General features: G+C 42.1%; 1 protein-coding gene across 1 annotated transcript in view; it reads right to left on the reverse strand.

Annotated features, from left to right (window-relative positions):
• Positions 1–13,310: 13,310 nt before the first annotated feature.
• The window catches only part of TNFSF8 (TNF superfamily member 8), a 32,463-nt gene continuing 18,349 nt past the window's right edge, over positions 13,311–27,424 (reverse strand). The window contains exons 3-4 of the mRNA XM_049895130.1: positions 20,354–20,425; positions 13,311–17,242 (exon numbers count right to left, since the gene is read on the reverse strand). Of these exons, the coding sequence (XP_049751087.1) occupies positions 16,845–17,242; positions 20,354–20,425 (470 nt within the window). The 3' untranslated portion in view covers positions 13,311–16,844. The remainder of the gene's footprint in view (positions 17,243–20,353; positions 20,426–27,424) is intronic.

Below are 27,424 nucleotides of genomic sequence, written 5' to 3' on the forward strand. Positions count from 1 at the left end.
AGTGTTGCTTTTTGAAGGTGATTACAACTACTTTTTGAATCAATATATATTTCGTGAGTACTTACCACATGATTCAAAGGGAGTAATTGTGACACCTAGCCTTTACTGGATACCTACCATGCCCTCCCACCCTTAGTTTTGTGGTTTGGCTCCATGTTTGAGCAAAGATGTATGTCTGATACGGTATTTCCTGAAATCTGGATAATTTGGTCTAGAAAGCGACCATATATGAGCCTTCATTATTCACATAGAATTCACTTAATCACACTTGCTCGAGTGTAAATGGAAGATACATTTTCACATCCCTCCAGCCACCATCTGGTCTCTGCTTCCAAATTCCCTTGGAGAGTCGATTAAAGAAAAACATCCATGTCTAAGAACAAACAAGAATTTTCCTGGAGGAGTACATTCTGAATCTTTATTTTAAATAGCTATTTCTAAATAGTATTTTTGTTGGAGAAGTACAATTATTTAAGTGTTTTTTAATCTGAGTATTGAAATATCAGAGAAAGTTAAATGTTGCCTTAAAAGGGAGGTGACACTGTTCCCATTTTATTGATCTATTAAAAACTTTTCCATTATGAACAAATTCAAGTCCTCATATGTCAAACCTCTTTATTTTAGAACATGATCTTTGCTTTCTTTTTGCGTAACTAAAAGGTCCATTAATGTGCTTTTCCAAAAACAAAGGAACTCTTTGTTTTCAAAGGTTAATTCAAGCTTCTGACATTAAAATCTCCTGGCAGCTTTTTTTCTAACTCAAGTCCTGAAGCTTAAACAAACAAAAAAACAAGAAATGTGTTTCAGTGTTAGCCAGAGCACCATATTATGGATGAATTATTTCATTATAAGGGTGTGTAGGGCTTTCAGGCCTAAGCTAAAGGGTCAAAGTTGTGATTTCATAACTATTCAACCTATTTCTCATGTTTTTTTCTGTCTCTTATTATAAGCTATCCCTTCTCACTGCTTTTGGTGGACTTGCCTCTGAGACCTTTTCTTCTAGCTTGTTGCTTCTCAATATTTTTAAGATGTTGTGTACTATCGAGCCAATTCTGACTCATAGCAAGCCTATAGGACAGAGTAGAACTGGCCCACAGGGTTTCCAAGGAGCAGTTCGTGCATTTGAACCACTGACTTTTTGGTTAACAGTCTGAGCTCCTAACCACTATGCCGATAGGGCTCCCAAGTTCACGGTCAAAGCCCATGTATTCACCCATAGAACCTCTTACTCAGCACTCGCAGAGTTATTCTTTCTATGACAATATGACAAACTCTACACTCTCCTCTCACAGCTGCCAACATTGAGAGGAGGGGCCAAGAGGAGTCAACCTTTACTTAAAAGGTTTCCTTTGTGGGTGAATTTATAGTTTTTTTTAATGTATGTGTGTGTTGTGTAAGTGTGTATATCTGAATGTATATGGAGTCACCAGTAATGTGTATCAGGGGTTGGCAAACACTTTCTATAAAGGGTCAAATAGTAGATATTTAGGTTTTGCAGGGCATAGGGTCTCTTGCATTCTGACACAGCTACTCAGCTTGGCCTTCATAGCACAAAAGCAGCCATGTTGCTGTTGTTCTTGTCAGTTGCCGTCCAGTCGATTCTGACTCATGATGACCCCACGGGTGCAGAGTAGAACTGTTCTACAGGCTTTTCAAGGCCGTTACCTTTTGGAAGCAGATAGCCAGGCCTGTCTTCCGTGGAGCCTCTGGGAGTGTTCAAACCAGCAGCTTTTGTCTAATAGTCAAGTGCTTGATTGTTTTCACCACTCAGGGACCCCAAAAGCAGCCATAGACAATACGCAAATGAATGGGCATGGCTGTGTTCTAATAAAAGCTTAATTACAAAAACAGGCAGAGCCTGCAGGATGTAGTTTGCTGACCCCAGAATATACTGTAGTTCTGGACAAGGGATTAAAAACCAGGGCTCTCAGCTCTGCTCCTTACCAGCTGAGTAAACAGCTTAATTTCCTCGTCTGTCATTAGTTTATACCTATTGCCGTCAGGTCACTTTGGACTCATAGCGACCCTAAAGGACAGAGTAGAACTGCCCCATAGAGTTTTCAAGGCTGCAAATCTTTATGGAAGCAAGCTGCCATATCTTTCTTCCATGGAGCAGCTGGTGGGTTTGAACTGTCGACCTTTCGGTTAGCAGCCAAGCACTAACCACTGAGCCACCAGGGCTCCTTTTTAATAGTTTATATTGTATATGAAAGAATAGTATAGTAAACTCTAAACTACATATAAGATGGAATTCATATAGTCTTTCTTTTATTCAACAAATATATATTGAATATATATATGTATTCAATAAATATATACTGAATGCCCATTGTGTGCCAAGAACTATCCTAAAACAAGGATGGGTCTCATGAGTTGTGGGAAGGATACCAATATCTGACTGATGGGTGATTGTCAGGTTGGGGTCATAAGGTAAGATGACAGTCTTGGTAGGTGGGGGTGGAATTTTCCCCTGAAGTTAACTGATGTTCACACAGTCAATCATTTGGGAAGTGGTTAATTCTGGACAGGAAATGAGTTGGCACTTTGGATTGGGGGTGGTAAAACTTCTTTTTGTCTCTGGAACCAGGAAGAGTTGGGCCAAGAATCTAAGTCATGGAATAGCCTGGGCGGTTTTGGTTGTGGGGAGTGAGCTGTGTGGCCCTGTGGAGCTATGCCTAGAGTGATGGGATCCATTCAGCGTTTGACAGTGACGAAGAGGAGAAGCAGCCTGTTTCTGGAGCAGCCAGCATCAGAGCACAGGGCTGTAGAGGCTCTGGCCTCAAGGCAACAAAATCCCTTCCAGAGTCCAGAGTTAGGTGTAAGGGGCGGGGGATCATGCCACAGGAAATAGGTTGCAAGAGTAACTATTTTGTATACACTGGCAGGAGAGGCGTACTGTATTTAGACATTGTTGTTACCAAGGAGTCCACAGTCCAGCACGGTACGCAAACACAAAATCATAACATTATAGTACCGTCTGATGAGTGCTTAGATGGAAGTGAGGATGTCAAGGCCCCCAGTGGCTGCCTAACTTAGCCTGGGAATGGTTTTTGCGAAATGATGTCTGAGCTGAGATCTTACTAATGAGGCCAAGTTAACCTAGCTGAGAAGGGAGGGCAAGGTCCTTGTGGGCAAAGTGATGAATTTGTGCAATGTGAGGAGGCCTCCCAGCAGTCCACGTCCTGGTTAGGGATGCAGGCTGGAGGCTTACTGTGAGCATTTACATCCCGGCTCTTCAGCTCCTGAGCCGCTTAAACCCGGACATGCTTGTTCATTTCTTTGAACCTCTGTTTCCTCATCTGTAATATGGAAACGGTAATCTCAGTCTCATAAGGATGTTATGAGGATAAAACAGACTGCAGTATTTGGAGGCTTCAGTATAGTATTGGGACTTGTTGAGTGAACATTCAGTAAATGGTAGCAATTATATATATTTATATAATATAACCAGTTGCCATCGAGCTGATTTCAACTCGTGACAAGCCTATGTGTTGCACAGGAGAACTACACTCCAAAAGGTTTTAAGGCTGTGACCTTTCAGAAACAGATTGCCAGGCCTTTCTTCTGAGGTGTCTCTAGGTAGTTTCAAACCACCAGCATTTCCTTAGCCGCTGTATGCTTAACTGTTCGTGCCACCTAGGGACTTCTTTATAAACGATAAAGCTATTTTAACAAACCAAAACAAACCAAACCTCATAGCAACCCTATTGGACAGAGTAGAACTGCCCCATAGGGTTTCCAAGGCTGTAATCTTTATGGAAGCAGACTTCCACATCTTTCTTCTGCAGAGCAACTAGTGGGTTTGAACCTCTGACCTTTCGGTTAGCAGCTGAGTGCTTAGCCACTGCTCTACCAGGACTCTTTCTCTATAGGTAATGAAGGAGAAGCACAAAGAGATCAGATAAAATTGAGAACTATGTATTCGAGTCTATGAATGTAGCTTTGTTGTTGTTAGGTCTTGTTGAGTCAGTTCTGACTCACAGCAACACAATGTACAACAGAACAAAATATTGCCCGGTCCTGTGCCATCCTCACAATTGTGGCTATGTTTGAGCCCATTGTTGCAGCCACTGTGTCAATCCATCTTGTTGAGGTCTTCCTCTTTTTCACCTACCCTCTTCCTTACCACGTATGGTGTCCTTCTTAAAGGAATCAATGGTACTAAAGAAAGAAGTTGAAGTTGCACTGAAGGCATTGGTGAAAAACAAGGCTCCAGGGGTTGATGAAATACCAATTAAGATGTTTCAAGAAACGGATGCAATGCTGGAATCACTCGCTCATCTATGCCAAGAAATATGGAGGATAGCTACCTGACCAACCTACTGGAAAAGATCCATATTTGTGCCCATTCCAAAGAAAGGTGATCCAACAGAATGTGGAAATTATTGAACGCCACCGTTAATATCAAACACAAGTAAAATTTTGCTGAAAAGAATTAAAAAACGGTTGCAGCAGTACATCAACAGGGGACTGCCAGAAATTCTAGCCAGATTCAGAAAAAGACGTGGAATGAAGGATGTCATTACTGATGTCAGATGGATCTTGCCTGAAAGCAACAAAGGCCAGAAAAATGTTTACCTGTGTGTGTGTTTGGCTATGTAAAGGCGTTCAACTGTGTGAATCATAACAAATTATGGATAACATTGCGAAGAACGGGAATTCCAAATACTTAATTGTGCTTATGTAAAACCTATACATAGATCAAGAGGCAGTCGTTTGAACAGAACAAGGGGACACTGCATGGTTTAAAGTCAGGAAAGGTGTGTGTCAGGGTTGTATTGTTTCACTATATTTATTCAAACTGTAAAATGAGCATATAATTTCAGAAGATGAACTATATAAAGAACACGGCATCAGGATTGGAGGAAAACTCATTAACAACCTGTGATATGAAGATGACACAGCCTTGGAGAGGTAACTTTGGCGGTAGGAATTAAGCCTCTTTAAGCATTTTCTTGCTTTTGTCCTCATCTGGTTGTGTCAAACCCATGATGGGTTGTGGACTTTCTTTCCTCTAGTGCTTCTGCACCTGAGGCTGACTGCGTCAACCCAGCTGATAAAATGAAACTAGCTGTGAGAGCAGAAGGCAAAGTCAGAAGGTCATGGCAGTTACGTCATAGGTGTCTCCAGCAGTGGGAATGAAATGATGAAATATTTCAGCTGATTGTCTCTTGGAGCCTTCTAGTGGTAGAGTGAATCGGACTTCAACTCAGCATGCTCTTAACTAGCTTAGCTGGTGCCCTCAGCTAGTAATTCCTTCATCCAATTTACAGTGAAATTTAAACATTTCCCGAGAGCTGACCGTCTGCCAGACACTGCTCTAGGTGCTGGGCTGCAGAGATGGCTTCCTTGTCTTCTAGGTGCTCACTTCTAAGTGGGAGGAAAGATGAGAAAGCACCCATAGTCCATACAATCAGGGCTGCTGCTTGGTGAGGTGGAGGAAGGGTACCCCAATAATCTATCTCCTGAATATTCGATTGGTTTATCCAGTTTAGTTTTCCCTCAAGTATGAAATCATCCCTGGAGTGGTGCCTCATGGAGACCTTTGCTGGCTCAGAGTCTGTTTTCTCAGATGCAGATGGGAGGAGGCCTTAATGAGCTTGAGGAACTTTAATTCCTCTCAACTAGTTTTGATTTTTTTCGAGCTCCTTTACTGACAAGCAAGCTCCTTCACTGATGCTGAATATAACAAAAAAACGCATATTTGTATGCCTTTCAAGTTTGTTATGTATGTTTATTTTCCAAACAGCTTTGGGCAGGATTAATTTTCCCATTTTATGGCTGAGGTAATTTCATTTTAGGGAGGTTCTGTGATTACTGATGTCATAATTAGTAATCACCTGAGCTAGGGTCCAAGCTCAGGTTTCCGATGCTAAAGTCACTGTTCTTTCCCATCTGCTACCCCAGACTTATTTTCTCTCTCTACTTGACCATAGGGGAAGTGCAGCCCTCATTCAAGCTTCTGGACTGTATGCAAAGATTTCAACATATCGGGCAGATCCTTGTCCCAGCTCTAGCCCAAGATTCCCAAGGGACAGAGAGCTAGACCAAAAGCAACTTTTAAAACTTAGCAATAATGTCTACAAATGAATACCATCGTATTGACTTAATTAATGATTTTTTTGTTGTATCTAGACCCTCACATTTGTGTAAGTAGCAGAAGAGGAAGGGAGGATCCATTTCTCAAGGTCCCAATGGGGAAAGTGAGGGAGCATAATGGATTCTAAGCAATCTTTGCCACTTAACAGGAAAAGTCGTTGAAACTGTGCTCCTCAAACTGTAAGGTGCCTGTGAATCCCCTGTGGAGCTTATTAAAGTGCAGGTGCTATTTTTAGTAGGTCTGGGTGGGTGTGAGCTTTTACATTCTAACAAGCTGTCTGGTGATGCCAGGGCTGCTGGTCCCTGGACACAATTTGAGTAGCAAGGATTTAAACCACCGACTCTCAAACTTGCCTTAAAGTTTGGGGAGCTAAAAACAATGCTGATGCCTGTATTTCAGCCCCAGAGACTCTAATATCATTGGCCTGGGTTGTGGCCTGGCCATTAGGATTTTTAGATGTCTTTCGCTTGATTCTCATGCACTGTAAAGTTTGACTTAAACTCTCCAGACTTAGTATTGTCACCTACAAAAAGTATTAGAATAGCATACAGCTATACATTTTTTTTTTTTTTTTATACATAGGGGTGAGGTCCCTGGGTGGTGCAAATGGTTAATGTGCTTGGCTGCTCACCAAAAGTTTGGAGGTTCGAGTCCAGCCAGAGGCATCTCAGAAGAAAAGCCTGGTGATTCACTTAAAAAAAAGTCAGCTATTGACATTTGACAAAGTCCAACACCCATTCCTGATAAAAACTCTCGATAAAATAGGTATAGAAGGGAAATTCCTCAACATAATAAAGGGCATCTACACAAAACCAACAGCCAACATCATTCTTAATGGAGAGAGGCTGAAAACATTTCCCTTGAGAACTGGAACAAGACAAGGATGCCCTTTAATGCTAGAGCATTAAGGCAAGAAAAAGAAATAAAGGGCATCCAAACTGGTAATGAAAAAGTAGAACTGTCCCTATTTGAGGATGGCATGATACTATACATAGAAAACTCAAAAGACTCCATGAGAAAACTACCGGCACGGATGGAAAGATTCAGCAGAGTAGCAGCATATAAAGTAAACATTTAAACCATAATTAACGACACACAAACTCCAGAAGATAAGCTAGATAACTGGGATCTTCTAAAAATTAAACACTTAGACTCATCAAAAGATTTCACCAAAAGGGTAAAAAGAGAACCTATAGACTGGAAAAAAAAATTTTGCCTATGACAAATCTGACAAAGGTCTAATCTCTAAAATCTACAGGAAAATCCAACACCTCTACAACAAAATGACAAATAATCCAATTAAAAAATGGGCAAAGGAAATGACCAGCCACTTCACTGAAGAAGATATTCAAGCTGCTAACAGACACATGAGGAAATGCTCACCATCACTAGCCATTAGAAAAATGCAAATCAAAGCCACAATGAGATACCATCTCACTCCAGCATTACTGACACAAATCAAAAAAACAGAAAATAGCAAATGTTGGCGAGGCTGTGGGGAGATTGGAACTCTTAAGCACTGATGGGAATGCAAAATGATATAACCATTTTAGAAAACGATATAGTCCTTCCTTGTTGTTAGTTGCTGTCGAGTCAGTTCTGACTCGTAGTGGCCCTGTGTTACAATGGAACAAAACACTGCCTGGTCCTGGGCCATCCTCACAGTCGTTGTTATGCTTGAGCCCACTGTTGCAGCCACTGTGTCAATCCATCTCATTGAGGGTCTTCCTCTTTGTCACTGACCCTCTACTTTATCAAGCACGATGTTCTTCTCCAGGGACTGATCCGTCCTGATATGTCCAAAGTATGTGAGATGTAGTCTCACCATTCTTACTTTCAAGGAGCATTCTGACTGTATTTCTTCCAAGACAGATTTGTTTGTTCTCCTGGTTGTCGTATATTCAATATTCTTCACCAACACCACAATTCAGAGGCGTCAATTCTTCTTCGGTCTTCCTTATTCATCGTCTAGCTTTCACATGCGCGTGAAATGATTGCAAATACCATGGCTTTGTTTGGGTCAGGTGCACCGTAGTCTTCAAGGTGACGTCTTTGTATTCAACACCTTAAAGAGGTGTTTTGCGGCACATTTGCCTAATGCAACATGTCTTTTGATTTCTTGATTGCTGCTTCCATGAGTGTTGATTGTGGATCCAAGTAAAATGAAATCTTGCCACTTTTCTCTGTTTATCATCACTTTTCTCTGTTTATCATCATGTTGCTTATTGGTCCGGTTGTGAGGATTTTCATTTTCCTTATATTGAGGTGAGCTTCCTTGGAAAGCTAGAAATAGACATACCATATGATCCAGCAGTTCCACTCCTAGGAATATATCCTAGAGGAATAAGAGCTGTCACACAAATAGACATATGCACACCCATGTTCATCGCAGCATTGTTCACAATGCCAAAAGGTGGAAACAACCTAGATACCCATCAACAGATGAGCGGATAAACAAACTATGGTACATACACACAATGTAGTACTACACAACGATAAAGAACAATGATGAATCTGCAAAGCATCTCATGACATGGATAAATCTGGAGGCCATTATTCTGAGTCAAATGAGTGAAACACAAAAGGACAAATATTGTATGAGACCAGTACAAAGAAAAACACATGAAAAGTTTTACGTACAAAAAGAAACAATCTTTGATGGTTACAAGGGAGGGGAGGGATGGGGATGGAAAAACACTAAATAGGCAGTAGATAAGTTGTAACTTCCGTGAAGGGTAATACAGTACACAATAGTGGGGAAGACAGCTCATCTTGTCCAAGGCAAGGTCATGGCAACTCCATAGACACATCCAAACTTCCTGAGGGACCAAATTACTGGGCTGAGGGCTGTGAGGACCATGGTCTTGGGGAACATCTAGCTTTGGTGAGTAGCACCTAGGGTCTTAAAAGCTTGTGAATGGCCATCTAAGACACTCCACTGGTCTCGCCCCATCTGGAGCAAGGTAGAATGAAGAAAACCAAAGACACGAGGGAAAGATTAGTCCAAAGGACTAATGGACCACAAGTACCACAGCCTCCACCAGACTGAGTCCAGCACAACCAGATGGTGTCTGGCTACCACCACCGACTGGTCTGATACGGATCACAATAGAGGATCCCAGACAGAACTGGAGAATAATGTAGAACAAAATTCTAACTCACAAAAAAAGACCAGACTTACTGGCCTGACGGAGACTGGAGAAACCCTGAGGGTATGGCTCCTGGAAACCCTTTTAGCTCAGTAATGAAATCACTTCTGAAGTTCATTCTTCAGCCAAAGATTAGATAGGCCCATAAAACACAAAATGAGACTAAAGGGGCACACCAGCCCAGGAGCAAGGACCAAAAGGCAGGAGGAGACGGGAGAGCTGGTAATAGGGAACCCACAGTCGAGAAGGGGAGAGTGCTGGCATGTTGTGAGGTTTGTAACCAATGTCGCAAAACAATGTGTACTAATTGTTTAATGAGAAGCTGGTTTATTCTGTAAATCTTCATCTAGAGTACAATAAAAAAGTAATAATAACAAACAAAGGGACATATGGTATATTTATTAAATGGAATATTGCATAGTGATTAAAAATAATGAAATATATCTACATGTATAAAATAAAAGAAAAACTACTCTTTAAAAAAAATCAGCCATCGAAAACACTATGGAGCACAGTTCTATTCTGATATACATGGAGTCACCATGAGTTGGAGTCAACTCTATGGTAACTGGGCCATGGTAGTGGATTCACAGGGGTAGGAAGAAATTTATATGGTGGCTATACTATGACTGACTCATAGAAGAAATTCAGCAACGTAAGTGAAAGTTTGATTTTCCCCCTTCTAAATTCTCAGATGACACAATTGAATTCTGTTTTCTGAAAATTTCTAAGAAAAATGATGACTTTCAATTTGCATTTCCATATCTGGTGAGGAGTTTTATTCCTTGTTTTTTTCTGGATTTGAGATCTTTTCCCTTATCATGGGTCTGTGTTTCAAGTTTCTGCCTTGGGCTGGAGTGCAGGGACTCAGTGCTGAATAAGATCCATCTGGTTCCTGTTTTCAGGGGGTAGCAAGGATTTAAACAATCCTGTTTTCAGGGAGTTTGGGTATTGCAGAAGATGTATTGAGGGAACTAGTAAAATTTCATGCAACTCAGGATGGAAGAAGCCTAGAAAAAGAAAGCAGGTAATTAGGTGAGGTCAGAAGGGTCAGGAAAGACTTCTTTGAGGAGGTGACATTTAAATGGCAAGCAGACAATGATTGGAGTTAACCAAGCAAAAGAGAGGGAAATGAGTATTCCAGGCAGGAGGAAGACCATCTGCAAAGACCTGGTGAATGCAGAAGGTTTGAGGGATTGAAAAAAGTTCAATGTGATTTGAGCATAGAGCACGGGAAGCGCACGTGGGTGGGCAGATGAAGCTAGGCAGAGACAGAATCTAGATGGAAAGGGATCTGGTTTCAATAGCTGAGAGTTTGTATTTGTAGTGACTGGAGCCTGGAATGTAGATTTAGAAAAACTGGGGCTTGAAACCCAGCTCTATCAACCATTGCTTGGGTGATGTTGGCTATGTTACCCAATGTCTTTGAGTCTCAACGTCCTTGTCTGCAGCACGGGGAAAATAATGTCTACCTCCCAGAGGTATTCTGAGGAGTAAATGAGTGAGGATATGAAAAGTGCATAACATGTAAGACCTTGACAAACTATCATTATTATTATCAATCCCGACAATAATAGAAGGTTATTATTGCCGTATGGAGATGGGATTTGTAAGGAGCAAGACAGGAGGCAAGGATTTGGGTTAGGAGGTGATTAGGGTAGTGCAAGTAAGATGATGGGGCTGGGGCTAGAGAACTGGCTGAATCGAAGAGATGTTGATTTGGTGGGGAATGGAAAAGAAGGGGCATGAGAAATTGAGACAGCTCTTGAGATTTGGAACACAGTAATAATGGTAAGCTTGGGTGAGCATTTTGAAGTCAATTTTGCACCTGTTCAGACTGGGGTGTGTATCCATCAGGGATCAGTTTCAGAGAACAGACTGCTCTAGCTTGTTTAACAGGAAGCAATTCATCCTGGAAATTAAGTGGCTTATATAACTGTCAAGAGGACTGAGGGAACAGAAACCAGGTTGAGCTCTTAGGGATGTTCAGGAGCAATCTCTAAAGCCACTCGTAGGAACCGGGTTGCCATAGTAACTGCTGTCTCTTCAGCGCTCTTGCAATCAGAAAGCTGCCTCCTGGAGAGCACAACATCACTGTTGTGAACAGGAAACGACCACAATCAGGAAGCCGCTACTGCTGCTAGTTCTAGAACTTACGTGCGTCTGCTACAGACCACGTCAGCAGGATGGCTGCCCACTCCCCACCCCGACTCTGCTACAACTACCAAGCTAGTATCTGAACACTGGAACCTCTGCAAAGCAGCTGCAGAAAAACCAAACGCCTCCACAGCTCTGCTTGCTGGCTGAATGGACAAACATTCCAGAGTCTTGTCCATGTCAGACTGAACTATGTCAGAGTCCAAGCTGCATGGGAGTGAGGGAAAGTATATTTTTAGCTTTCCAACTTCCAGAGTAGGAGACGGCACACTAGAACAGTGTTTTACAAACTGTGGGTCATGACTCAGAACATCATAAAATCGATTCAGGTAGACGCAACAAGAAATTCTTTTCTTAGTTACAGATGGTAAGGGTATTGCTTCATGAAAGGTTTGTTTTCGGTGAACGCGTGCATGCATTCGTGTTTGTGTGTGTGCGTGCATGCATGTGCACGCATCCTTGCTTGTGAAGTAAAATGTTTTTTCCTTTGGGTCATGGTGAAAGAACTTTGAAAACCACTGCATTAGAAGGAGGAGTGAAAGCTACTCTGTGAGAAGTGAGTGGCCTCAAGAGAGAGCTATGGGTAGGTCCCAGCGGCTGCTGAATATATGGAGTTGGGTTTTAGGCGCAAAATCAAAGCTGGGGATACATAGATTTTGAAGTCACCTGCAGAAAGATGGCATTTGAAACAATGGGAGTGGATTAAGTCATCCAGGAAAACTGTGGAGTGGGAAGAAATCTGGAACCAATCCTGAGGAACATAGACATTTGAGCTTACACTTGAGTTTAGGGAAGAAATTTCCTTTTGGGGTTGTGGCTATCCCTTCAATCTGGGATTTCTTGTTTACCCCCCCAGGAAGCAGGCCCAGAGTGCTTTGGAAAGGTGTGTTTCAAACCCAAACATGCTGAGTGGGGCTGGTTTTGCAGCAGGCTGGCAGAGCCATAGTGCATACCACGCTGGGTTGTAAGCCGGCACCTTGCATGGGGCCTGGCAGCACACTGGTACTCAGAACATGCCAGTTAAATGACTGCACAGAGCAGAGAGGTACGTAGAACAAATGGAAGAGCTCTTCAGATTCCAAAGACTAAATAAACTCCAGCTCATGAGCTGTGACCACAGACAGATCTAGAAACTCACTAGTTATGGCTAACTCACTAGCTTTGGGGCACAGTTTATAATTTTCAAGGAGTATTTTTGTTACACAGAAAAATGACAGCAAGGGTGGGGTCTGTACAAGAAGATGTGCTTACTGCAGCTTTGTGTGTAATAGTGAAAATCCTGGAAGCAAACTGAATGTTCATCAGTAGAAGAATGGACAAACTGTGGTTCATCTAAACAAGGAAAGAAATATTCTATAGCGGTTAAATGAATGAGCCAGATCTACTTGTATCAATCTGGATAAATAGAAAAAATTAGTATTAAGTGAAAAAAACCAAGTCACAAAATGTTATGTAAAGTATGGTATTATTTATTGGAATTTAAAAAATTATACTATATATTCTTATGGGGAAACAAGTTCCAAGTTATGCCAGTGAAGGGAACATACAAACTTAAGGGCAATGACTACTTCTAGGGGGAAAGGGGGTGGTAGGGAAACAGATGGAGGAGTGGTACTTTAACTGTATCTGTATTATTTTATTTTAAAAGAAATAGAAGCAAATATGGCAAAATAATAGTTGTTAAATAAGCTGGTATGGCATGGGAAAAATAATATTGTCTGTTCTTTTCATAATTAAAAATAAATACAAGCATATATAAAGTTTGCAAGACCCAGAGCAAGAGGTTCACCTGACCCAGGTTAAGCAGATGGACTGTAAAACAACTACTAGGAGAAAGTATATATACGCTCAAATACACACACACACACACACACACGTGTGTGTGTGTATATATATATACACACACACGTATATACTTATACACCCATCTATACACACACACATATAGGACTGCCCCATAGGGTTTCCAAGGAGCAGCTGGTGGATTTGAACTGCTGATCTTTAGGTTAGCAGCCAAGCTCTTAACCACTGTGCTACCAGGGCTCTGCACACATATATGTACATACGTACACACATAAACATATGCATGTACATATGCAAAATCTCAAATTAGACAAGCTTTTAATTTTTGTCTGGAAAAAATAATGGCTTTGTCATATATTTCTCCAGTTTCTGAGAGACAGAGATTTTATACAGTGGGACCCTAACCCTTCTTCTCTGATTTGATCACAATACTGACTCTATATGGGATTGAGGTGGGTTGGGGGGAGGGAGGAGTAGAGGAAATCCTTGAATGCTGGGGACTGCTTCATTGTATGGCTGGCCTATGGAATTACAGGAAGGCCACAGGAGGAGAGCAATAGCGCACTGTGGGAAATAATGGGGAGGACTCAGGAAGCAGGGTTACTAATCACAAGTGAGGACTCGGACAAGTCTCTGCCCCCTATCGGGCTTCCATTCAAACATTGGCATAAGTACTCTCTCAGGATCTTTCCAGAGAAGACACTGGCTGACTTCTCGATTCTTTTAACTTGAGGGTTTTGTTCCCCAGTGCCAGAATAAACTCATTGCCATTGAGTTGATTCCAACTCATAGTGACCCTATAGGAGAGAGTAGAACTGCCCCATAGTGTTTCCAAGGCTGTAAATCTTTATGACAGCAGACTGCTACATCTTTCTCCCATGGAGCTGCTGATGGGCTCGAACCACTAACCTTTCAGTTAGCAGCCAAGCACTTAATGTCTGTGCAGCCAGGGCTCCTAAGTGCCAGAGTAATCAGTGGTGTTCCAGCAATTCTGGAAGGTTCCCTCGTTGGGTAAATTCTGCCCAACTTCCCTCAGCACTTCCTCCGCTTATTGCTGTTTATATGAAACCCTCAGGGGTTACTGGGCCATTTTATGAACCACCTTTGTGTGATTAGGGGTTCAGAGAAGGAATTGGATAGCAGAGTTACAGGAGGCACCAGCAGGTGTGGGTGATGGGGAGATTAAGTGCAGAAAAAGTTACTGAATATGGAGAAAGAAAGCTATGTTAATTTTCCAAAGGCAAGGATACACTTAGACTACATTGATTTGTTATTTTTCATTAACTCACACATCTCCTTCCTCTACAAGTTCTGCATGTATTCTGTGTGTGAGGGGCAAAGAGTCTGCGAGTTCAATTTGAGCTTTTATCAAAGAGGCATATGTTTCAGGTAGCCCAGGTTCCTAGTTAGAAAATGATTTATTTTACTTGCAGAGAATGGTGTCAATTACTCAGAACAATTCCAGGGGCTGGTTAACCTACAGGCACGACAGAATTTTGTTTTAAATTTCTTGATTGTCTACTCCATAGGTACTTATTGTTTGAGTTATTAATGATTGTTCTCTTTTACTTTTTTGTTTCGCTACAGGTTGATTTTAACTACTGTGTCCCTTGTGTCTTCAACTGTTGGCTTTTGGAGCATTTCTTGACAGAGACTGAGATTAGGGACTGGAGCCCTGGTGGCGCAGCAGTTGAGAGCTACGCCTGCTAACCAAAAGGTTGGCAGTTTGAATCCACCAGCCACTCCTTGGAAACCCTATGGAGCAGTTCTACCCTGCCTTATAGGGTTGCTATGAGCTATGAGTCAGAAGAAAACCCTGGTGGTGTAGTGGTTAAGAGCTATAGCTGCTAACCAAAAGGCCGGCAGTTCGAATCCACCAGGCACTCCTTGGAAACCCTATGGGGCAGTTCTACTCTGTCCTAGAGAGACTCGCTATGAGTCGGACTCGAGGGCAATGGGTTTTTATGAGTCAGAACTGACTGGATGACAATGTTTTGTTTTGTTTTTCTTTTTAACAGTGCAAAAGTCAGGTACCTCTGCTCAGAGGAAGCTTGGTGAGAAGGAAAAATGTAATCTTTCTGGAATTAAATTGTGAGATGGTAGAAAATTTGCTTTTGATTATATAAACTTACATTTTGTGCACCTTTTCAAGAATGCATGAGTTGGTTTAAGCAAGTTTCCATTTTCCTACACAGAGTATGACTCTAGCCAGATGTCCCCTCCTTCTCTAATTGTTGAGTCCCCAAAACCAGCCTTTTTTTTTTTTTTTTCTTTTTTAACACCACGTACCACTTGGCTTGCTAATTCAACACCTCTCCAAATGCTCGCTCCTGTCAGAGCATCTACTCACGGAAAGCATTGAAAACAATGTAGGTTTACGGAATATTTCATGGAGGAGACCAAGGAGAAGGTGAACACTGTACACCGTTCAGCAAATAACTTACACATTTCTCTTCAACATTTTTATTCTCCCAAGTCCATCTTATCTGTACCACCATGGCTAGGTTTTTCTTTCTTTCTTTTAAATCTTTTCTAGCCTTTCTTGGACAAACTTTCCTGGATTTCTATTCCCTTTCTTTTTCTCTTCTCTCCTTCTTGAGAAAAAATGCAAGTTTCACTCTATTCTTTTGCATGGAAGTTAGGGGGTCTGTTTTTGTCTTTTCTTACTGAAGCATAACCTCAGGGACTTTCACACCAACTCAAATGGTTTGTCAAAGTCTCTTTTTTTTTTTTCCCCAGACAAATAAGGTGCTTCTCCAAAGATGACGGATAGCTGCAAAGGCTGACGCAGCTAGAGAAATCTCACAGCGACTCAAATCAGTAGAGGAGATTGCCATTGCTCAGAAGTTCTCATCATTTCCAGCCCTTTTCTGACAGGACAGCAGTACCGTCTGCTGTCCGCTTATTGTCAGTCTTAACTGGAATGGAGTCAGGCCTGGTTGGATGGTTTTCCAAATACCCTGATGGTCTTTTAGATTCTGGATTTTCAGATGGTCAGTTCGGCAGTTCTTTCTGTTACATATTTTTGGATCCTGTGGTTCCTACATTTCTGTATTTCTTATATTTCTGCAAGGCACCCTGCACCTTGTTCCCATACTCTGAGTCTGTTGAAGCACAGTGCAGCCCGATGCCACTAGTACCATCAGCTTTGTATGGGTGTGGGGGCCTTTCTTTGGTTGGGGGCTTCCATAACACTGTGTGGAATCTCAGCTCATAGGCCTGTAATAAGAAAGTCTGGTCTTCTGAGATGGAAGAGACCTTGGAGAAGATCAAATCTAGCCCCCTCATTTTTCAGACGTGGGTTTTGAGTTCCAGGGAGGTGAAGGAATGGCCCAAGATCATATAGTGAGTTAGTGGTAGGGCTGGGTATATACCCATCCCTTCAGATTCCCAGGTGGGGCTCTGTCCCCCATACCATATTACTTCCCTGCCTTTTCTCTGAAAGATACTTCACTTAAAACTCATTTTAACCCTGGAGCTGTATCTTCCCAAGAGAAAGAAGGAGAAGAATTCTATTTAATACTCTTTGTGGCTTCAGTCTTGGTCTAAAGTTTTCTTTTTTGTCCAAGTGTTTGGGTGGATGAAGTACTGTAAGGTGGAGAGTTTCTCTCTTCCTGAAGGCCAGGAAAAGCTGTTCAGTCTGAACTACTGTACAAGAAGATGGACAACACATTTTCAAGAGGGAAGGTATCTGTATCCACAAACTCGAATTTATCCACCCTGACTGATACGGTGGTGTTGACCTGAAGGTGCTCCAGCAAGAATTGTGAGAGATTCTGGTATATATTTTTGGTTTTCACTCCAGACTCACACACTGTCACCAATGCCTGCTTTTTGACCACCTCATTGACGAGAAGCTCCAACTTCAGGTCGATAGAATTTTCTGGGCATTGAGGCACGTGAAATTGCAGTTGGCAAATGATGAAGTACAAACCTGGGAACTGGATCACCAGATTCCCGTCTTTATACTTGACTCCGTCAACAATGCCATCTGCATTCCAAGACAACTTGGTTTGCTTTATATGTTTTGACACTGGGAAAAGAAGTACAAAAAACAGAATTATTGAGCAAGTTTCAAGCATAGGGTGGAAAATTTTAAAGTCTTTATTCAGAATTTCCCATTTAAGAACCATGTTTTCTACAGCGTTGCCTGCCGTTCTAACCACCTGGAGTATTTTCCATGTTACTGTCTCCGGGTTCTACTTATTATTCAAGGTCTACGTACAAAAGACCCCTTCCTCTAATGCTCAAAGCTGAACTGTCAGAACATCCAAAAAAAAAAAAAAAAAAAAAGCCTTTTCCACTTAATACTTGTTTTATTATTATTCTTTCCTTTTCAGAGTATAAGCTCCTGGGCTGCATTCCCTACAAGGTCTGGACTATCATGTTCATTGATCCGATGAATCAATGAGCATTTGGCGGAGAACTAAGATTTGGTTTTAGAGCACTAGAGATAGAACATTCAATACTTTTCAATTAATAACCAAATGAGGTATCAAGAGGTCCAGGAGAATCTCAGTCTGTTGACTTTCAAACTCATTGTCTAATTTTTTTTTTGTATGTACCATAATTTATTTAATCTGTTTCCTATTCATGTAAATTTTTCCAGGATTTTTTTTTTCTAAATTCTATTTATTTACTTTTGTTGTTATTGAGAACATACACAGCAAAACATACACCAATTCAACAGTTTCTACACGTACAGTGACATTGATTACATTCTTTGAGTTGTGCAACCATTCTTACCTACCTTTTCTGAGTTGTTCCTCCCTTGTTAACATAAACTCAGTGCCCCCTAAGGTTCCTATTTAATCTTCCAAGTTGCTGTTGTCAATTTGATCCCATATAGATAGTTCTTAAAATGCTCAAGGCAGACCTTTTTTACTTGTTCAGCTAAACTATTGTTTGGTTTTAAGATGACTTCAGGGAATGTTTCTGGTTTAAGGTTTAAAGATTATCTCAGAGCAGTAGTTTCAGGAGTTCATCAACCCTCCATGGCTCCACAAAGTCCATGAAAATTTGGAATTTTGTTCTGCATTTTTCCGCTTTTGATCAGGATTCTTTTATGGAATCTTGGATCAAAATGTTCATTAATAGTATCCAGGCACCACTCAGTTCTTCTGGTCTCAGGGCAAAGGAGGCATTTGTTATGGAGGCAATTAGCCACACATTCCACATCCTCCTCCTCCTATTCCTGACTCTCCTTCTTCCTCTGTTGCTCTAGGTGAACAGAGATCAATCAGTGTACCTTGAAAGGCCACTTGCAAGCTTTTAAGGCCCCAGGCGCTATACATCGAACCAGGAGGTAGAACAGAAGCACTAAACACATTATTAGGTCAATTAACTGGGATGTCCCATGAAACCATGACCCTGAACCTCCAAATCAAGTAAACAAATTCCATGAGGTGCTTGGTTGTACATAAGCAGCCTCAGCAGCTGTTTTTTTCTGTCATTGTTGTAAATATCACACAACTTTTGCCCGTTGAACTTTTTATAGGTGTACAACTTATTGACAGCAATTACAAAAATCAGCTATGAAAACTTATCCTTAATCAATGCAATTTTTCCATCACTGTTAATCCAGCTTTTCCCTTCCGCCCTTCCTTTGGTAACCACTAATAAACTATGGTCTCTATACACTTGCCTTTTCTTGTATTTTTATATAAGAGAGATCATACAATATTTGTCCTTTTGTGATTAGCTTATTTCACTTAGCATAATGTCTTCCAGCTCCATCAATACTTCATTTCTCCTACTGGCTGAATAGTATTCCACTATGTGTATGAACCACATTTTGTTTATCCAGTCTTCTGTTGATGGACAGTTAGGTTGTTTTCACTTTTTGGCTCTTGTGAATAGTGTTGTAGTGAACATTTGGTGTAAGAGCCTCCTTAAGTATCTGCTTTCAAGTCTGTTGGGTATATACCTAGGAGTGGAATTGCTGGGTCATAAAAAAAAAAAAAAAATTTTTTTTTTTAAGGTAGTTCTGGAGCCCTGGTGGCATAGTGGTTAAGAGTTCTTCTGCTAAATAAAAGATCAGCAGTTCGACTCCTTGGAAACTCTACTGGGCAGTTCTACCCTGTGTGTAGGGTCTCTATGAGTCAGAATCGACTCAATGGCAACGAGTTATGGTAGTTCTATTTTTAATTTTTTGAGGACATTTTCTGAATTTTTTAATGTCTTCCTTTCTTTGAAAGGGCAGCCAAGCAAAATTGTGTAGGTTCTTCATATGTACATTAAGGGCTTTGGCCATCTGGGATTTACAGAAAAGCAGAGAATCAGCAAATCCTCTAAGCCATGTTCATGCCAGAAACTAAGTCTCTCTGAGTCATAAGGAGTGAACATCAGCACTCACTAGTAAGGATCCTTTCAGAACTGAGATGATGGTATGTTAGTTTTGATTGGCTCCATGCTTTCCCTTTAAACTCTGATACAATTTAATTGAAAAGGGTAAGAAGTAATCTAACTGCAGAATTGAATTTTTCAAATGCACAGAATGGCTGTTCTGTTCAGAGAATCTTGGCCATCTCCTCCATACCTCATTCTTTCACGGTGTAAGTACCACTTATTGTTCTGTTTTTAAGGGGCCTCTTACCTGAAGCATGCTGCAATATGCAAATAGGTACTGTGCCAACATGTTCATTAAGTTGTCAATCTGGTGTAAAAGCAATTTTGTGGCTCCCTTGTGGATAACTCCATGGAGGCGGAGATTAAAAGCCTGCTTCCTTTGCATTTGGAAAAGTACTGTGCACTTGACTCTAACTGGTAGGGGGCTGAATAGAGAGGGGTGGTGGTGGTAGCCAGATGGGATAAAAATGCCAGCAGGGGCAAGGTGGGCAACAGGAATGAATGAATGGGGCTGAGGAAGGTGGAGCCTTGTAGCTTTGGAGAGAGACACTCTCCCTTTTAACCTTAAGGTATTTGCATTTAGACTGTGTGTGTGTGTGTGTGTGTATAAATATATACACACATATATACATGTATATGTATATATGTATGTGTGTATTATGCAAGAGAAACAAAACACATTCACAGGTCACATTTGACTATGGGCCTCTTCTTGTGACTCCTGGCTTAGGAGTTTTAGAAAGGCTGCAGGAAGTGGTGTTCCTATGGTCAGGGAGCCCTATATTTAGTTACTGACCTTGGAGGTAGGCCCATGACTTCTTGAATGGAGCCCTTTTCAGGATACATAAAATGTTCTCCGAACAATTTCCTAAAAATAAAGAGATCACACATTAAATGTCTTTTGCTGCTCAGGGAGCTGACCCTTTGATAGAGAGAATTATTATTCTGTTTCCATTTTGGAAGCAAAGGGAAAACCTCTTTATTTTTCATTTTTGCCATCAACTTCCTTAGGGTTTCTTTTAACTGATTGATTAAACTTGGGTTTTGAGAGAAGAGAAAGTCAGGGAAGAAAATGAATATGACCGGAGTTACTATAGTGTACCTGGTTCCGTTCTTGTCATTTGGCATACTTCACCTCACTTAATCTTCACAGCAACTCCATGAGAGAGGCATAACTAAGCCCATTTTACAGATGGAAAGAAACTGAGGACTAGAGAGGATAAGCAAATTGTTCCATGCCACTCAGCCAGGCAGTAGCAGTCAGAATGGTGATATTGATGGTAATTACCACTGTCCTTCCTTGAAAGCCTAGTGTCTGAGCACTTCTGCATATACCAGTAGTCTAATTCTCAGAATAACCTTCTACAACGGAGTGATCGTCATTTCTGATGCCTAGACAAATGATGGGTTTAAAGTCAAAAACAACTTGATGGGAATACGAGGATTAATTCCCTTGTCTATCTGATTCCAGGGGCCAGATTTCCTCCACTACGGCCATTTTGCTAGACAGTGGAGAGGAACATGTCCTTTTGCTCAATTTCAAAAGGAAAGAGGATTAAAGAGATCTCAGCAGGAAGCCTGCTATCTGGAGCGTCCTTGGCAGAAGAAAAGACAATGTTTATGCCATTATGGCATTTAAGAAATAAAAATGCTTTTAATATATTTGCAGGCGAGTGTCACTTAGATTTTTATTATTATAGCAACTGTTTTGTGTGCAAAGGCCCAAGTGATCCATTTCCTGAAACGACTCAGGAATTTAACTGATTCAGGCAAGTCTCTTCTCTTTGGACTTTGGTTCCCCAATCTATAAAACTGGGAGATTATGACCTGACAATGACGTCTTTTCAATGATGTCACCAGAGAAGGCCATTTGTTACCATCCATCAGCGATCAGACTGCCATAGGCCATTCAACTGAAGCAGCCACGCCTGCTGTGTTTGCTCACTGGACCCCTGAGCGGTAGCTGTCGGGCTCAGAACCTTCCCCATTGCCTTCTCTGCCAGGGCCTGAGAAAGTCCCTCCTGGCCTTCCTCACAGCTCCAGGTTTGGGGTTGGAGGTGGGGTGGGGGTAGGGGAGATCTTGGAAAGGTTGAAATTTAAATGAAGAGTTTTCTCAGCTGTCTGAACAAGGTCACTGCTAGAGGCACCCCCAGCAGAAGCAGGGGCAGACATTTTCATCCTTACCTGCCCTCTACCTGTAGAGAGGCTGTGGTCCAAAGCTTCCCTTGGTGATGAGGGCTGATGGGCCAGATGCCATTCTCTTGATCCCATCTGTCATGGTTAGTCTATGTGTCAACTTGGCTAGGCTATAAACCAAACAACCTATTGCTGGGGAGTCAATTATGACTCAGCAACCCTATAGTATGGAGTAGAACTGCCCCATAGGGTTTCTGATGCTGTAAATCGTTGAGGAAGCAGACTCACATCTTTCTCCTGCGGAGTAACTGGTGGGTTTGAACTGCTGACCTCTTGGTTAGCAGCTGAGTGCTGAACCAGTGCTCCACTAGGGCTCGCTAGAGTACCCGGTTATTAAATGAACACTAATGTAAAAAAACATTAGTGTTCATGTAGGTTGCTATAAATTGGAATTGACTCGATGGCAGTAGGTTTAATCTAGGTGTTGGTGTGAAGGCATTTTGTAGATGTGGTTAACGACTACCGTCATTTTGAATTTAAGTAGAGAGGGCTACCCTGGAAAAAGCAGATGGTACTCATACAATCAGTTGAAGGTCTTAAGAGTAAAAACAAGTTTCCTAGGTAAGGAGAAATTCTGCCTCTAGATTGCGGCATAAAATCATGCCTGAGTTTCCAGCCTGTCAGCCTGTCCTACAAATATCAGGCTTGCCAGCTTCTATAATCACATGAGCCAATTCTTTAAAATAAATCTTCCTCTCTCTCTCTTTCTCTCTCTGTCTATACGGGTAGTCCCTGACTTAAGACATATTCAAGTTACAACGAACTGCACTTAAGACCATCAGCTTCCCCCGCCGCCCCGTGTGACTTATCGTTAGTAATATATACTACATACAATGTTGCAGAATGTAATTTGTTGATGTTATCATTCTCATGCCAACCCCAAAGACAAACAAGGGTCAGATTTATAAAGATACTGATAATGAAAAGCAATAATAAACTAAAAATAAAAAATGAGGTATTTGACTTACATCGGAACCGATTTACAAAGAAGTTGTTGGAATGGAACCCTTTTGCAAGTCAAGGACTACCTGTATATATATATATACACACACATATACATATGTATATACATACGTATATACATACACACATATGAAATTTGTAGGGCTGGCTGGCAGGCTGGAAACTCAGGCAAGATTTTATGCTGCAGTCTAGATGCAGATTTTTTTCTTCCCTGGGAAACTCGTTTTTGCTCTTAAGGCCTTCATCTGATTGGGTGAGGCCCACCCACATATTCCAGGGTAATCTTCTTTACTTAAAGTCACCTCCCTCCTGCTCTTGTACTATGTTCCAGTGATGCTGATGCTGATACTAACAGTAATAGTTGTGATAGTAATAACAATAATAGCTAATACTTATTGAGTACTTATTTTCTAGGTATTGTGCTAAACCCAGAAACCCTGGTGGCATGGTGGTTAAGTGCTACAGCTGCTAACCAAAAGTTTGGCAGTTCGAATCCATAGGTGCTCCTTGGAAACCCTGTGGGGCAGTTCTACTCTCTCCTATAGGGCCACTATGAGTCGGAATCCGCTTGATGGCAATGGGTTTGGTGCTAAACCCTGGTAGTATAGTGGTTAAGAGCTATGGCTGCTAACCAAAAGGTCGGCAGTTCGAATCTACCAGGCTCTCCTTGGAAACCGTACAAAGCAGTTCTACTCTGTTCTATAGGGTCGCTATGAATCGGGATCGACTCAGCGGCAATGGGTTTGGTTTTTTTTTTTGTTTTTTTTTTTTGATGCTAAGTACATTGCATGCATTGTTTCATTTAATTCTCAAAACCTCCCCATGAAACAAGTAATATTATGATTTCTATTTTGCATGTAAAGATGCCAAGGTGTTAAAAGGTTAAGTGACTTGTTCAGTTTGCACAGCTTGTCAGTGGTGGCATGGAGATTCAGACCCAGGCTGTCTGACTGATACCCAAGCAGATTTTTGACCACGCTTCCAGAGTTTGGGGGCTTGCAGTACCCCAAGCACTGTGCTGATTTTTCATTCCTCCTTAGCTTCTGCTATTCCCTCTGCCTGGAATCCCCATTTCACCTATCAAGCTATTCATCATTTAAAACATAGCCTGGCAGTTATCTTCCCTGAGAAACCTTCTCTGGCCCTGCCCTATTTTCTATTTGCCTCCTCCATTAGACCCTCAGGGCACAGACTGCTATCTACGTGGCCCCACTGCCCAGCCCAGGGCCGGGATGGTCTGTAAGTGTTCATTGATTGAGTCATCTAGTTCATTTCTCTTGTTTCCGTCTGTGGATGCCAGGTAAGTACTCAGGGCACAAGTGAGGGGCATGGGGGATACATGGCTTGCCTTGCCTCTCGGGGTTGCAATAACAAAGGGCCTCATTCTCATATTGACTTTGCAAGTTAGGTTAGATGGGTAGATAAGATGGGTGCCCTGGGCTGAGGCCAGCACAGCCCGCCAAGACCAGGCTCTGCTCATCGGCCAAAGGCTTCTCACACCATGCCACTGTTGGTGACATCTAAGTCAAGTGAGCTTCTGTAAACAGGTGGCTACAGCAAGACAAGTCCAGGCTTGTTGCCTCTCATACATGCAGGCTCTTTTGTTTTTTCCCATTTGGTCTTAGCACATTTAGTGGGGTGACTTCATTTGTAATTCTGAGAAACCCAAGGATGGAAAAAAACAAAACAACTCCCCTCCCTGAAAAAAAAAAAAAAAAACCTACATTGAAGCATTTGCATTTTCCTGAAGTCAAATGGCAAGCGTATTTTAATTTTTTTCTTAAAAGATCTTTTCAGATGGCTACAAGCTAAAGGAAAAACCCTTCTCGGCAGCCCTTTTTAAGAGTGACGTTGCTAGAGTTGGTTCAGAGAGGGGACTGGGAACCGGAACACTGGAGGAGCAGTAGAAGGATGATAGGGCTGTTTAGCTTGGAAAAAACCTGGAGAAGGGCACATTTGTCATCCTTTAAGGTTTGACACGACTGTCATCAGAAAGACAATGCTGTCTGCTCTATAGGGCCCGAGCACAGATGCTCCAAGTGGAAGTTTAGGAAAATAAACTTGCCTAATGGCTATCACTTCTCTCATCCCCATTTCTTGGATGAGGCAACGGGGAAATGGAACAACTAAGTCAACAGAGCTGGCCGCTCAAATAAGATCTGACCAGTGAGTGCTGTTCAAAGATGGGGAGGCCTGATTTCATGGGTCATCATCTGTGTGGCTTAAATCTCCTTATCACCTTGATACAACTTTCTTTTATGGTTATGGAGACAGGAAGAAGTGACTTGTAAATAGGCGGTGCTACGTGGAGCTGGAATCCTGTAATGCCCCTGGAATTTTGAATGCTGGGAGCATAGGGAGGAAAATGTACTCCTGCCTTAGTCATTTTTCTGCTGAGTGTGCTTGGGGGACTTGCAGGGCTCGGTTTGAAGAACATGATACTTGGGTGGGGGATAAGGAGAATCATTTGCAAAGAGTGGCCGAGTTGATGGCCTGGGAGTTCGAATCCTAGAATTATCCCTCTCCGGGCTTCAGTGTCCCTTTCTGGATGAAGAACAGTGTGGATTTGATGATCAAGAAGGGTCCTTCTGGCTTCTTCTAGCAGGATGTGTAAACTCAGCTGTCCACTGCCAGACCTGCTATAGGGGAAATTTTAGCCCCAGCTCCAACTGTCTACATTTTGTGGGCACATTGTTCTACCCAGGTAGGAGACTGTGTCTTCACACACTGAGATTTCCAGACAACTGAAGTGGTGGAATAGAATGCTTTCACTCTGGGGACTAGCTGACTTATGAATAGTCTGATTCCATAAGGATTTGCTTGGTTCACAGAAATTGAAGTTCTCTGAGAGATTACTTGGTCCAAATTTGGCAAACACATAACAGATGTGCTTCTCAATGTGACCCCCATGGCAGACTTGTCCTAGGTCAAGGTCATCCAGTGAGTTAGTGACAGAAGCAGATCCAGAGCTCAGGACTCCTTAATCCTTCACTGGGGCATTCTATCTTTCATACAACTCAAGCACCCTGTGAATTCCACTGAGGACCAAAGCCTTTAGATGAGTGAGATTTGTAAGTAGTCTCCCCAAATTTTGTCCTTTTCTAGAAGGATCATAATCCTTTCTTGGGCTTTGTTTGGAAGCCTGGAGAAAAGGACATATCAGTATGCCCCTCCTGGTCAATTGCACAGAGGCGATAGGGAGAGAGAGGTTGCTAAAGGTGGTTTGTTGAAAGGATCATGTTCTAGAAGGTCAACATTACAGAAAACTTAAGGCTGGACCTCACCTTGAGATATCAAAATGCTAAACCTTGAAGGGCCCTTAGAGTCATGTTAACTAAGACTCTAATTTTATAAGCGGGGAGACTGACCCCAGAGACTGAACCACAGTTGCAGAGCTGGGTCCAGAACCGGTGCTCAGTCCTCTGTCTTTTAGTCTTTCCTTGGAGCAAGGAGGGTTAAATACAAGAGGTGGGTTTCCAGTTACCATAGACACCGGAACTGAAAACTGATGAGAGAGCTGGAGGTGCTAGGAAAACAAGCCCTAATGAGCCTTCTGGTCTCCCTCTTGCAGGAAAAATGCCAGTAGATGACTTCACGCCCATGTGCTGAACTCTGCCAAATCACAAGTTAGGGGCAATTGGGCTTCCATAAACACACAACAATGTGCAAGGTAGCTCTGCAAGGGCAAAGTCAATCACTCCAATCATTCGGACCAGATGTTATGTGGTCTGAGTGCCAAGTACCTTCCAGCTCTACAGCAGCTTTGATGGTAGGACAATTCAGACACAGTGCACCTTGAAAAGAGCATCTGGGTTATGGTCGAGGCTTTTATCCTTGGGTCTGTTACTTCTTACGGGACCTCAGTTACTGCATCTGTGAAGTGGGGATAGTAACACTTATTCCAAATGTAAGGATGTTGTGAAGATGCAATGAGATTATGGATGTTAAGTGGCCAGTGCAGTCCCTGGCTTAGAGGAGATACTTGGAAAATTGTAGCTGATTGCTCTCTTACTTCCCTTTTCCTTGTTAGAGCGGCACAGTTTAGCAATGCTCCTAACTAAGCAGAGCGATCTGGTTGATGAAATGCTCATTAAAACAAAGCTCATGGCATTATCTGATGGACTGGAGTTTCCTAAGTGGTTGCAGCCATCTGATGCTTTCAGGAAAGTGTTCATAATCCTCCTTCCATCTGTTGAAACATTTTTATCCTTTCAAGGAAAGGATTATCTTAATGACTGGATCTCCCTTCTCCTGGCTTCTTAGTTCCATCCTTCTGATAGAATATGTAGTTAACACAACAGTGACATCTAGGGGAGAGTCTCTCCATTCTCAGTAGAATTTGAGATCAAAGTGTATCCCTTAACTTTAAGGGTCGATTCAAACACAGGGGTGTACGGAGGATAACCGGCACCCAGGGGTAGTCTCTAAATTGCATTTCTCCCCCAAAATTTCAAGATGAATAGACGTTGGCAGCTGTGATGAAAAAGAGAAGTCCAGCATTCCTGCAGCTGAGTGCAACTTCCTGCAGAGCCTGCATCCTGGGTGGTGATCGGGGTCGCGGTGGCGTGGTGGCTGTGGTGGCGGTGGCGGGGGCGGTGGTGGTGTGGGCAGTGAGGAGAGCAGTGCCTCTGGGCTGGTGAATCATCATGGTAGACAGGAAAGCCACAGCAGCAGAGAGCAGCACCAAAATATGGTTGAAGCGGGCACG

This window comes from Elephas maximus, chromosome 9 (assembly GCF_024166365.1).
Source record: "Elephas maximus indicus isolate mEleMax1 chromosome 9, mEleMax1 primary haplotype, whole genome shotgun sequence".
Classification (NCBI taxonomy): Eukaryota; Metazoa; Chordata; class Mammalia; order Proboscidea; family Elephantidae; genus Elephas; species Elephas maximus.